The 13,243-nt window shown below is 40.2% G+C and overlaps 2 protein-coding genes across 2 annotated transcripts in view; one reads left to right on the top strand and one right to left on the bottom strand.

The window, feature by feature from the left end:
- Window positions 1–1,428, bottom strand: part of LOC103396474 (tropomyosin alpha-3 chain-like) — a 5,889-nt gene extending 4,461 nt beyond the window's left edge. Inside the window, exons 1-2 of the mRNA XM_008334570.3 lie at window positions 1,036–1,428; window positions 625–750 (exon numbers count right to left, since the gene is read on the bottom strand). Coding sequence (XP_008332792.1) covers window positions 625–750; window positions 1,036–1,149 — 240 coding nt within the window. The 5' untranslated portion in view covers window positions 1,150–1,428. The remainder of the gene's footprint in view (window positions 1–624; window positions 751–1,035) is intronic.
- Window positions 1,429–3,421: 1,993 nt separating this feature from the next.
- ap1m1 (adaptor related protein complex 1 subunit mu 1) lies at window positions 3,422–12,195 on the top strand. Its single transcript, XM_008334569.2, has 12 exons — window positions 3,422–3,627; window positions 4,238–4,394; window positions 4,500–4,567; window positions 4,664–4,794; window positions 4,948–5,095; window positions 5,379–5,505; window positions 5,979–6,121; window positions 6,544–6,615; window positions 6,869–7,027; window positions 7,370–7,495; window positions 11,007–11,082; window positions 11,509–12,195. Exons 1-12 carry the CDS (start codon window positions 3,586–3,588, stop codon window positions 11,529–11,531), a joined length of 1,272 nt encoding a protein of 423 aa, XP_008332791.1. The 5' UTR covers window positions 3,422–3,585; the 3' UTR covers window positions 11,532–12,195.
- Window positions 12,196–13,243: the final 1,048 nt, after the last annotated feature.

The raw sequence follows: 13,243 nt of genomic DNA, 5'->3' as shown, positions 1-13,243 counted from the left end.
GTCAGCTCCAGGCTGGCCAAGTTTCGTCTGTGCTTGTGTACTAGTTTGGAAAATTACAATACAGTTCTAAAATGCATTTAGTGTACAAAAATAGGATTTTCTATATTTAAAACTGTGGTAAATTCTACACATACAGTATATTTATTATAAATATTTTTTCTGTGTACTTTCAAATAATAAAACAATTTGTTCCATTAAAACTTGCTTTTGTTTTATTGCAATAAATGGTAGTTTCCTTGAAACTAAAACTTTACTTCTAATCCCTTAGCTGTGAAAAATTTGTAGGCGCATGTACTGTTTATTTTCTATGCATGGAGGCTGTCACACATGGGGCCTGGAAGAAGAGCTCTCTGCCATGGCTGGATACAAGTATACAAAACTTTTGCATTGCAAGTATTGTATTTTGATTGATAAAAGTTTTACCATTGCCTCCATGTCTAATTCATCTGTAGTGTAACAATTACAGTAGGGACCAGTCTGCTCTGGAGAAGTCAGTGGAAAGAAGAACAATCTGAATAACATTTGTTAGGCCGACCCGTCCGATCGTGTGGATGATATTGATACTTAGAGTTGTGGTGTAGGGTGGATAATGTGTTTCAGATGGCGTCTTTCTTGTAAACTCACTTCTCCAGTCCTCTTCTCAGATAGCTCCAGGTTCTCCTGAGCTTCCTTCAGGGCCTCTGAGTACTTGTCCAGTTCATCCTCTGCTCCTTTCAGTTTCTTGTGCAGAGCCAACAACTCTTCCTCCAACTGCAACACAGGTGGAACAGAGGCGTACAACAAGCAAACATGTTTTTAGGTCAAAGATCTACATGCTTAGATACACTTTGACAAGCACAGTACTGGTAACGTCACTTCATAATGAAAACTGATGAATGATCACCTGTTTTTATGAATATCCTTATACAATATTTGAATATTACAAACGTTGTCTCCATAGATAAAAGTAAACATGCCATAATATTTGTATGAAGTTTTTATTGCTACAAAATCATCATTTGCAGTTCTCTGTAAATGCCATCCTCCTCTTCTCACCTGAGTGCATATTTTCTCAGCTGCCTTCTTGCCAGTTTCAGCCTCTTCCGCTCTGTCAATGGCATTCTCCTTGTCCAACTTCAGCATCTGCATCTTCTTCTTGATGCCCTCCATGGTGATGTTTGGGTTGTAGTGTTTTCCAGATTCTCCCCAGGAAGAAAAGTTTGCAGACGTGGAGAGAGAGAAACCCCAGCCACACTAACAACGGAGACGAGACGAGCACAGGGCAGAGGAAGAGAGGAGGAGGAAGACAGAGGAAAGTTTGCAGAGAGTGAGTGCTGCAGAGGAGGATGAAAAGTGAGAGTGGAAAAAGCTCTATGATACTTAAACCTGACTAGTGGTTTCGAGACAGCCCCAATCCCAAGTCACAGCCCTTTCCAACCCTTAACCTATTCTGCCACTCCCCACCGTGGCTACTCTTGCTGTGCCCCTTGAAATTCACCTCTCAGAAGCTTTCGAGGGTAACATCATGATGTAGATGCCGTCCTTCAGTCCTTGACCTTATTTGGACCAAAGCCTTTCTCTTTAGGAAAAGAGCAGAAAAGGAATTACAGATAAGAAGCAGAATCCAGAACCAACACAAAATCCTTTGTAATTTGAGAGTCTCTGAGTTCTTTTTTACCCTTTGTGCTGCATATGTGACCGTGCTCTTAGGGAGGAATGTTCAAATTGATGTTAATACCAGAGTCCTTTTAAACTACATAGTTTTCATTCTGCCAGGGAATGAAAAAAAAAAGGCTGCATGGAAAATGATCCAAAAAAACTGAGGGAAAGTCCTGACTGCATGTGAACTACACCAGACAACCAGAGCTTCACTGTCTGCAGCACAGACATAAACTATAAGGCTGCTGCAATTAAGAGCCTCTTAATTACCATTGGTTTGACATCCCTTCATTTTGATTTGTTTTCAGCAAATGAGGCAAGTGGTACTTTGAATTAAGAAATATGTCTTTATGCACATGATGTATTTGTGAAGCGATGCACTTCTACAGTCCCTAATGAAGTCTACGTTGAAAAGAATCTACATTTTTTCCAGACTCAACACTGGAATTTGAAAAAAAAAAAAACACAGCTTGAAAGCTGAGCCACCACATTGAAAACTGGTCACCTTTATTAAAATTCCAAAGCTTTAATTCCTGGCATTAGCACTAGATTTTATATCCTGACCCGCTGTGATAAAAGCAACAACTGAATCCCTTGTTTGGTCTGTCTGGATACTGGGCAAACATATGTTATGATACAAAATAACATTCTCACAGTTTAAGGTTTAACAGTTTACGAACGTGATGACGACGCTTTGTTGAATTTTAAATTACAGTGGAGGGTGCAATGTGTAGGAGGGATGATTCGAGGCAAAGCCAGGGGTAGTGAACCGAGTGAATTGGAGAGGAGGAAAGGAAGAGAAATCAAAACCCTCCCACAGGAAACTGAGCTTAACCCCTCTTTTCCTTGTATGGTAAAAACTCCCCCAAAAGCCACAGGATTGTCCTGGGAGCCGAGTCAAAGTCCTGCTAAGTATAAATCACAAAGCCATGGGAATAGCAGAGCAGATTAGAGTCTATGTGCATACTAGCATGCAGACTACAAATTAGGGCAATTGTCACCAAATTAAGTGCTCTAAGTCATGAAAAGTATGTGTGAAGACTGATGGTGGCTCCATCTGTGATGGCAGATATCTATCCATCTGTCTGTCTATTTGTTGATGCACCAAAGCTTAATGTGTAGTAGTGGGTGTAAATGTAATTGTTAAAATTATTATTTCTTTTGGCAACAACTGCATGTCTGAATAATCTAACATGTACCTCTCGCATCTTTGTGGTAAGTCATAGTGCATCAGGACAAACCTAATCTTCATTCATAATAAACATGTCGGCCCAGTTCAGGCCTTTGTACAAACATGTCTATAAAGTAAATAACTACTTGAGCAGTTGCCATCAGCACAATGTCAATGCAGAGTATGAAGCGAACATCATCATTAAAACCTAGATGTTCACTTAAATACCAAATATTTAATATGACTACCTTATTTTACAAGGTATAAGTTATAATATTTTAGTCCGATAGATGAAGCGTAAAGTAAATAACTACTTGAGCAGTTGCTCAAGGTATAAGTTATAATATTTAAGTCCGATAGATGAAGCAAACATTTTTAGCAAATAGTCAGCTGTCACTGAAGTATCTGCAACAGATTTTAATGTTGTACAAAACACAAATGTAAAGGATTGTGAGCAGATAAAAAACCTTAAAATCTTCTACAACATAAAACATCTATGAAACGTTGAATAATGCACTTGTTAAGGGCGATTATCTCCCTTAATATGAAAAGAAATATAGAATTTTATACAGTATTTACCGACTAACCAAGGTCTGCTTCAATTGTTCCTCCTCCTGCTAGGGGGCGATCATCAGTGGGCGGGTCACTAAAAATACGGGAAGAGTGACTTTCCTCTAGCTAGTATTATGAATTAAAATATTGAATTTGAGAAAAATAGTCGTTCCAGCGGTATATTACTGAAGACGAGCTGAGGCAAGCTCGTATTTTTGTTCAAGATGTCTGCGAGCGCCGTGTATGTCTTGGACCTAAAAGGAAAGGTAAGATAACGGGACACGATGCTAAGTTACTAAGCTAACGTTAGCCCGGAGAACATTTGTTTTTTATTAGCAGATTCAGATGTGGTTTTACCTAAAACATTTCACTAATAGTTTACGGATATATATATATAGTGTTTCAAAAAATAAATTATACGGTACACTTTAAATTTGAACAAAAGTGTAAAAACATCGCCAGGCCGCCGATTAAGAAGCAGGTGATGTCAGCAGGGAGCAGCTGGAAGCAAATCTGCGATTAAAATTCTTCTTCTCTCAGGAATATTTTACATACATGTGAAACGTCGCGTTTTAAAAGATGGGCTTAAAACATGCTTGTTGAGTAAATGTGTTGTTGGTGAAAATGTCAACATATGGTCGCATGTTTATGACATTGTTTGTGTACAATTGTCCTACAAAAGTCATGACTTTGTTTCACTTGTCTTGCATAAACTGTGCTATAATAATAAGAATTATTAAACTTAAGTAGTTTGTTTGCAACGTTTTTGGCATTCAAAAATAGTTGCCCAAGCCCTTTCTTTGCTCATGTCTTTAAATATAGACTATATATTAAAATTGTAGACTTGACAACACCTCCAAACTCTGTTATTTTCAGGTCTTGGTGTGTAGAAATTACAGAGGAGATGTGGACATGTCGGAGATTGAACACTTCATGACCCTTCTAATGGACAAAGAGGAAGAAGGGACACTCTCTCCGATCTTGTCTCATGGTGGCGTTCGCTTCATGTGGATAAAACACAACAATCTGTACCGTATCCTTTGGTGTCACAACAGAGTACTTACTCAAGCCAGATTCAAGTATTTCTATGTAATGCTTTAGCTTTTTTCCATACATCCTTAACACCAAACTACACCAGTGGTTGCAACATCCAAGAAAAATGCAAGTGTGTCCTTGGTCTTTTCCTTCTTGTACAAAATTGTTCAGGTACGATAAGCTGCTTTAGCAGCTCTGGTCAGTGTATGTATGGGAAGTGTATGTTCCCTAGCATACAATCTTTAAAATCATATTTATGTCATTCAGGTTTTTTCAGAGTACTTTAAAGAGTTGGAGGAGGAGAGCATCAGGGATAACTTTGTCATCATTTATGAACTGATGGATGAGCTGATGGACTTTGGCTATCCTCAGACCACCGACAGCAAGATTCTGCAAGAGTACGTTCCCTTGTTCGCCTCACAATATTTCAATGTACCAGAAAGTCAGATAGTGTTCTTTAAAAGTCAATTACTAACTATCTATAAACGAGAGACATTTCGTTTATTTTCTTTCTCCGTGTTGATCTCTGTGTTTACATTTTTGTTGCCCAGATACATTACCCAGGAGGGGCATAAGCTAGACACTGGCGCCCCGCGACCCCCTGCTACAGTAACCAACGCCGTCTCCTGGAGGTCAGAGGGCATCAAGTACAGGAAGAACGAGGTTTTCCTGGACGTCATTGAGTCAGTCAACCTCCTGGTAGGAACTCTTTTAGATGCGAGGAATTTCCTAAGAATTCTAGTCGAAGTATTTAAATACTTCCTCCTTGTGTGTTACAACACAGCCAGTTGCTGGCTGCTTGATTTTGTTGTAACATTATTTATGGTGTTTTTTTACATTAGTAAATTGATGTGTAAAATTAAAGTCTGAAATATGTCCGCTGTATGTAAATACTTCTCATGATTACAGTTGTCTTCCTTTGTCTTCCGGATATCAACATTGATTATTAACACGTTGTGTTATTATAATCTCTGTTTTTCAGGTTAGTGCCAACGGTAATGTTCTCCGCAGCGAGATTGTTGGCTCCATTAAAATGCGTGTCTTCCTGTCTGGAATGCCAGAGTTGCGCCTTGGCCTTAACGACAAGGTTCTGTTTGAAAACACAGGACGTGAGTTTCCAGATTATCCAGATTATGTTGCCATGCTCATTAAGATGGTCAAAAACTGCTTGCCACCAAATGTCGGGATCATTTAAAAGTCGAAAGTTTTGTGTAATTGTCATTGCGACAACCATCAAGTTCCTCCAACTGTCCTTGAATGCCACAGACCTTTTTTCAAAACAACCACCCAACGTTTTTGTAGAGCAGAGCAACATTTTGTAACACACATTTCAAAGCATGCTAGCTTCTATAAACCTACAGAAACAAAAAATATTTTAAAAAACAACTTTTGTCCATGTAAGAACAACAGGCAACATGTGCATTATCAAGTCAGTGTAAATAATGTTTTTTTCCTTACATTTAAAGTAAAGGTTTAATTACCAAAATCATTTCTCTTTAAGGCTTTTGTCATAGGGAAATCATTTCTCTTTAAGGCTTTTGTCACAGGGTGGACTCTGAAATTATTATTTTTTTTTGTAAAGGTGGGAAGAGTAAATCAGTAGAACTGGAAGATGTCAAGTTTCACCAGTGTGTTCGCCTCTCTCGCTTTGAGAACGACCGCACCATCTCCTTTATTCCTCCAGATGGCGAGTTTGAGCTCATGTCTTATCGCCTCAACACTCATGTGAGTAGTGGTAATTCTAACTCTGTGTCCTGGGGGAAAACAGTCTGGTTTCTGGAAGCATCTTATGTACTTAGGCCACTGCACCAGGTCCATTTAAATGTCCAGCCAGTGTTTGCATAACACGTTATTCAAGCTCTTTCACACAGTTTTACAGTTCCTGTTGAACAAAAAATAGTTTCAAGCTTTTTAAATTTATTTTTTTAAAATTATTATTATTATTTTTAAAGGTTTATTCCTACTACTACTTCACACTAAGTAATGTGGCTGCTCTGCCCTGTTTGGTTCTGCCGAGTTTTATAGATGTAACGCTTGTTGTCCACTAGATGGCGACAGTGTCATTTACTAGAATATCTACACCATTAAGCCAAAGAAGTTGTTGAAAGTTATTTTAAAGTACTTTACGTTTCCTGCTGTTGTCACAGGTGAAGCCCTTGATCTGGATTGAGTCTGTCATTGAGAAGCACTCCCACAGTCGAATCGAGTACATGATTAAGGTTAGTATTGCATGGGATGAGCCGGTGTTTACCTGAGAAGTTTCAGAATGATGAAGCAAACTAAATGGTTCCATTGAGTGGGCAGTTTGACAGGTTTGTGATACAGATGGACAGGAATGTCCGTTGTCACAGTGCACTTTACCTTAATGGTATTAACATTACGCATGACTATTCCTACATGAATTTCATTAATTCATTGTAACCATGCAGCGGGGGCGGGGGAGCCTGTTTAACCTCTCGTTTCTTCTCTCAGGCAAAGAGTCAGTTTAAAAGACGTTCTACAGCCAACAACGTGGAAATTCACATTCCTGTGCCAACGGATGCTGACTCACCCAAGTTCAAGACTACAGTGGGCAGCGTCAAGTGGGTCCCTGAGAACAGCGAGATTGTCTGGTCCATCAAGTCCTTTCCTGTGAGCAGAAAATATGACTCATGAGTATCATACACTTGGCTGCGATGACTACATGGTCCTTGGTTTCTGGGTGATAGTTTATGTTTTTCCTTATAGTAGCTCAAACATTTGATGTTCATTCATTAAAAAAAAACTCACTGGAACCATGGAAAGCTACAGGTTTTGTTTGACTCATTTAAATGTGCTTCATCTCAGAAATTATTGGTGAAACTTGCAAATCTGGAATAGTGACATGGAGAGAAGGCATTCAATCTGAAACTTAAATTATTTAAAATTTAAATACTTTCACCGTCCTGCTGTCTTTGACTTTGAACTGAATATTCCGACTTTGTCCTCTCCCAGGGAGGGAAGGAGTACTTGATGCGAGCTCACTTTGGTCTGCCCAGTGTGGAGGCTGAAGACAAGGAGGGCAAACCACCAATCAGTGTCAAGTTTGAGATCCCGTACTTCACTACCTCAGGCATCCAGGTACAGCACCCTGCACACGAGCACTTGTCAACACAGTCAGTCAGCAAATAACTCATTGATTGACCACACTTGTAGAGCCAGAAAAAAAATTCTACAAATTGAAAACATGACAGAGACAAAAAAAAACTTCAAAACCTGAGTACATGAATGGAGGTGAGAGTGAAGACACGGCTTCTTTACACCTGCTGTTTGTTTGTAGTCCGCTGCACCAGGATGCATAGCTGAGATATCTTGTGGTTCTTTGTGACTGCTACTACTGATTTAGAATTTATGGCATCTGACTGGTTCTCACAGTCTTTCTTCAGAGCAAGAATTTAAACAATTCATGCCTGTCTCCATACTCGGCCACAGGGGGCAGCAAAGCAGCGCTCTTCTTTGGTTCGTCTCTGTGTGTGTTTTTCCTTTTTTAATATCTGTTAAACCAATCAAACAGCAAATGTTTATCATCTCCAACTTGGCCGTGTGCCTTTATGTTAATGACAGTGATGGAAAATGTCAGTTTGGGTTTCAGATAAGCAGAGTCCCTGGAATTTGACTGTGATTCCCATGGAGCATGGAGAGAAGCTGATGTTTTTCCCTTCATGTTTGGATGAAAACTGGCTGACCACAGATGTGCAGCACAATACTGTATAATCACAGCTGTTCTGTGATTATATGCGTAGCCCTACGCAAACATTTGTTTTTTTTCCCCCGGTGTCTGCTCAACAAACTTAATTTTAATGCTTCTTATTTCTGCCCTGGAAAGATTGTTATCTATTGTTTTGTACAGTTTTGCAAAAACCAAGACCTTGTTTGACACCAGAGGAAATGCTAGTAAATACTTTCTCTTTGCATGGGAAGAAACAAGGTCGATAATTAGTGTTTCTCCAAAATATGTCCCACAAACAACCAAATGTTTTTTTTAAATTCTGTGCAAAATGGCAATAACATTTAATGTGTTATTGCAGTGGAAGCATCAGAAAATAACTCTGGGAAAAGGAAAAGACACTGTCTTTACATTTACCATTTTTGTGTGAAAGTTTACATATTTTTTGAAACAAAAATACTCTAGTACTTCGAGGCAACTGTTTGGTTACGTTTCTGGATTCTAACTAACATACAGTGTATGAGATACGTCAATATTATACCTTCAACTTAATGTAATCCTTCATATTGAGCTACACGGCAGTGATAAACACAGACACTTATATTCTTCTTATCTAACTCATATTTATATCTTGACTTTTCAGGGTGGTTTCCCTTTGACTCATAGGTCACAAAGGTCATATTGTGCAGCATTTCCTCTAATTGTGGCTCAAACCCACTGGTAGTGATCTAATTGAATTAAAATATTGTAATAAGGGCGGCCCAAGAATTGTCATTTTCCAACATCATTTTCCTGCTGGAGAAATAACCCAATTTAGTTTCTTCCTTCCTTGCAAGTTTTTGTTCCTCCGTAATTTAACATAAATTTAATAACAAAGAAAATGCATCAAGTCCAAGACTTCATCTGAGGAGGTGTGAGCCAAGTGCAAAGCTCTGATGATACATATTTTTAAAAGTAATAACATTAAAATATTAATTAGGCACCACAGCGGTGTACTCCACCCCTGCCTAATGACAATGCAATACAATTGGCTGTAGCCCTCACAGCGACCCTGAGAAGGGTCATTGTTTGGAAGATCTCCCAGCATCAGCGTCACAGCCTACTGTGATGTACTCCAGGAGGCATCTTCTCATCAACCTCTGGCCTTAAGACCTCTCACAGTCTAACAACAGGCTCGGTGTCAGAGTCTAATGAAACCAATGACGCCACTCTCTACGTGTGAGAAGAGACGCTGACGTTTAATTAGATGCATGTAAATATCAAAGCATGAGAAAGTCTCTCTTAACTCCACCACTAAGTGCAGGGCACTGCACTGGTGAAGTGTGCACATGTGCATGTAACTGCACACTATAAATCTAACTAGAAATGGCCTCAGCTGCCACTTAGGACAAGTTGTTGTAAGAGCGGAGCAAGAGCTCATTTTCCCATTCTCTCTCTTCTCAAGGTGATGTCAAAAGATCCCAAACCCAAAGGTTTGCAGATTCTTTTTTTTTTTTTGCAGAAGCTCGTATCCAGACCTTGATAAATACAGACCACACATGCAGTCTATACTTTCCAAACGAGATACAACAAACATTCTCCTTTCCTCTTCTCCTCTTACAAGCCATAATGATATTTTGCGGAGGACGGCTTTTGATGCTTTCTGCTGACTACGTACCCACGGTCAGGCCGACTGCATGCCTGGCTCCTGGGTTCAGGAAGAAGTGCTGTGCCTGCAGACTTGGTGATCCCTGTCTATGTGTTTGTTGTCATGTGTCTGGTGGCCACTGGCGTCACTGTGTAGTGGCAGGTAATGACAGGGCGGCCGGTGCCGAGGCCTTACCAAAGGCCCACCGCTGTTTGTCCCACAAATTCCTGTCCTGTCTGCCCCGGCTGTGAGCTGGGAAACAGCAGCACGGAGACATGGCACAGACAGAGGGCAGCGTATCATGAAGATTCTCACGACGACTCTAAAAGCAAACTGTTGTGACATTCAACGAGTGAGAAGTATCTTGAATTTATAGATCATTTCATCATGATTAAATAGCTAAAAGTCCCACGACCTGTTTCCTGCCCTGCTGTGTGAGTAAAGAAAAAAAAACATATGCAACCTTGTTCAGTGATGGTCAGTACTACAGGGTATTTTTATCACCTCTTCTCGAAATTGGCCTCTGTGGTAACGCATCTCTGAAGAAATATTGGTTAATGACTTGTGAAAGTTGTGTGTGGATTTTCGCTGATATGCAATTTTTTTCCCCTTGCAAGCCTTGAAAAATACAGTTATGCAAATTATCTCTGTGCCTTGAAAGCTTCTCTGCGGCTGCTGCTTCCTCCTTTTCACTACTGCTTCCACATAAACACTACAACTCTCACTACTGCTCTCTGCCACTTCCTTAAGGCACAATTTAACATTTAACATTAAGATGAATTCAATATTTTTTTTTGCTTCTAGGGTGGCTCTGAAGAATTTTCAGTTTTATCTGGTGCACTCCAACATGACGCTTATATGCTTATAAAAAGTACAGTAAACCAGAAAGTAGGCAGTAGAGCCATAGATGTATCAGCAGTTTCTTTTTTTTTTGCAGTTATGATCAGTAATGTCCTCATTTAAGCTGTGGCAGTTGAAGCACATGCCACCTGAGTAGGTGAGAGGTAGAGTAACGCCTTGGTAATTCACCAGCCTTTGACAAAGCCACTGTGCACAGAGAAACGACCGTTGATGCTCATAGTTACCATGTATGGGCAAACCTAAAAATTTCACTCCAGTTTAAATCATTTAAGAATAAGATTTTTAAAAAAAGCACAAGAAAGAACTCCTTAAAAGACCCTAATTGTAGGATCGCTGGATAGAATAAAGAAAAGGTTCATCATTGCTCATTTAATTAGGATTTGTTTGTATAAAAAAATAATTTCATATTCTTTTTTTTGTCTGTTTTGTAATGCCAGGTGCGATACCTGAAGATCATTGAAAAGAGTGGCTACCAGGCCTTGCCCTGGGTGCGCTACATCACCCAAAACGGAGGTAGGTGAAGAGGTCACTGAATGGTGCAGATTGCCCGTATGTCAATGTGTTAGGCAATGATTGGGAAACAGTGCAATGTGGTGAGAACAGGCTTTGTACAAATGCACTTCTTTGTGGAGGGGCTACAGTGTAGGACATGAAGCAACGTGTGGCAACGTCCTGTAGAATGTGAGAAAGTCAGCTTTTCTTGATCGATCTTCCCTGATTCGTGGCCTGATGAGACCAAGGTTGCACTTATTGGTCTTTTTTTCCCTTTTTTTTTTTTTAACAAATGTTTCCACTAATTGTGAAACTCTCTCGTCTCATTTCCTTTGCACTGTGTCCCTTCAAATCTGGTTGGAGAGCATCAGCTGCCTCCACCTAACTTCTGTCTGATTATTTTATTTCCTTGTCATCTTAATTAAATCCTGTCCATTTCCTCCCCAGATTACCAGCTCCGCACCCAGTAGGCAGCACTTCATCTGGGAGGTGGAAATGACAGGGGGTGGAGTTAAACTGCTAATGTGATATCAATGGCAGGTGTCACTGATGATGCCAGAGGACTGGAACCATCAAGTATTTTTTATGTTATTGTTTTTCTTTTCTCATTGGTGCGATTATTAAACAGAGCCTTTGGATAGGCAACCAAAAAAAAAGTTCTGTGGCTGTGTGGCTTTTACTGTAAGCAAGGTCAAAGAAGGTGGGAGTATTGTTTACATTTGTATAAAACAGTGGGAAGTTGTATAAACTCGTAGTGTCACAATGGTTCAACTGGCTGGAGAGCAGAGCCTACAGCCCTCTCTACTGTTACAGCCACACAGAGGCAAAACTCAGTCCTCAGCCACACAGAGGCAAAACTCAGTCCTCAGCCACACAGAGGCAAAACTCAGTCCTCAGCCACACAGAGGCAAAACTCAGTCCTCAGCCACACAGAGGCAAAACTCAGTCCTCAGCCACACAGAGGCAAAACTCAGTCCTCAGCCACACCGTATATTTTTTATCACGCAGCCCGCATCTGCTATCTTTTCTATTTGTTGACTATCTGTATATATTTGTTACATATTGTAGAGCTTTGTTTCAGTATTGGTATAGTTTGATATCTGTTACAAGTCCATTCTCTTTTTTATCAGTTTGATATCTGTTACAAGTCCATTCTCATTTTATATCATGTCTCCATGTCTAGCCATTGAAGAGAGAGAGAGAGAGAGAGATGCCATTAGTGCTTCAAAAGTTTGCTTTTTCATCATCACTTTGCCTCCTTCCACATTAAAGCTTCACAGAGAAACATTAAAATCCTGTGACGTGTGCATTCACGCTACACCTAAATGTCCTCTGTTCCCCGTCTGTAACCACACTGTTTTAAATCATTAAATGTCTATTTAGAGAAAGTGCTTCTCGTAGTCTGTCGTTGTCGTCATTTCCGTCATGATGTCAGTGCAGTTGTCGAGTCAAGTGGTAATCGAGTCATCTGCAGACACCTGCCTCACACGACTGTGAAGAATGCTGAGCAGAGTGGAATAAGCTGCGCACAGACACACAGCGGGTGAGGGGAGGGAGACGGAGGGGTACTGCATCAGAGTGTTGGTTGTAGCGACACCTGGACAGTTGGGTTTCGTACCCAGGCCCTGTGATAGTGAAAGCCAACGCTCTGTAAACATGCATCAGAGCAGGGAAGGATGTGAGTCAAGCCACAGTCAGCGGTCACACGTTAGGAGAGAACCGTAGGATGGACCAACACAGACCTGTCATTGTTCCTGCTCAGCCAGACTGCAGTGGCTCTGCGTAAGGTCATCTCTCCAGTTTGTCCTGTAAGACTTAATTTGAGTGAGTCATTCTAAACAGGTGCTGAAGGCAAGGACTCCATGTCACCGTAACCAGTACAGACTGGACTTGGTTCTGTCTGTGTCGTCATGGAAGCTCATTTTCAAAAAGCAGGTATGAAGAGTTTAAAAAAAAAAAAGTAAGATAATTTAGTTTTTAACAAGCTACAAATACAGCTCCGTGGGCTACGACCCGTATTTACACAAGGATTAATTCAAGTTTACACAGCAACGCTGTAAAACCTACAAAGGAAGGTTTATCACTCGGATAAAATAATAACATGCAAACACCAGAGTCTGAGCGTTCACTTGTAAAAAGATCATTTAAAAATAAGAAGCACCTGATTTACCCTCAGGAGAAA

Source organism: Cynoglossus semilaevis, chromosome 20 (assembly GCF_000523025.1).
Source record: "Cynoglossus semilaevis isolate Cse_v1.0 chromosome 20, Cse_v1.0, whole genome shotgun sequence".
NCBI lineage: Eukaryota > Metazoa > Chordata > Actinopteri > Pleuronectiformes > Cynoglossidae > Cynoglossus > Cynoglossus semilaevis.
Note: the sequence above shows the minus strand (reverse complement) of the source record. Positions and strands in the feature narration are given on the sequence as shown.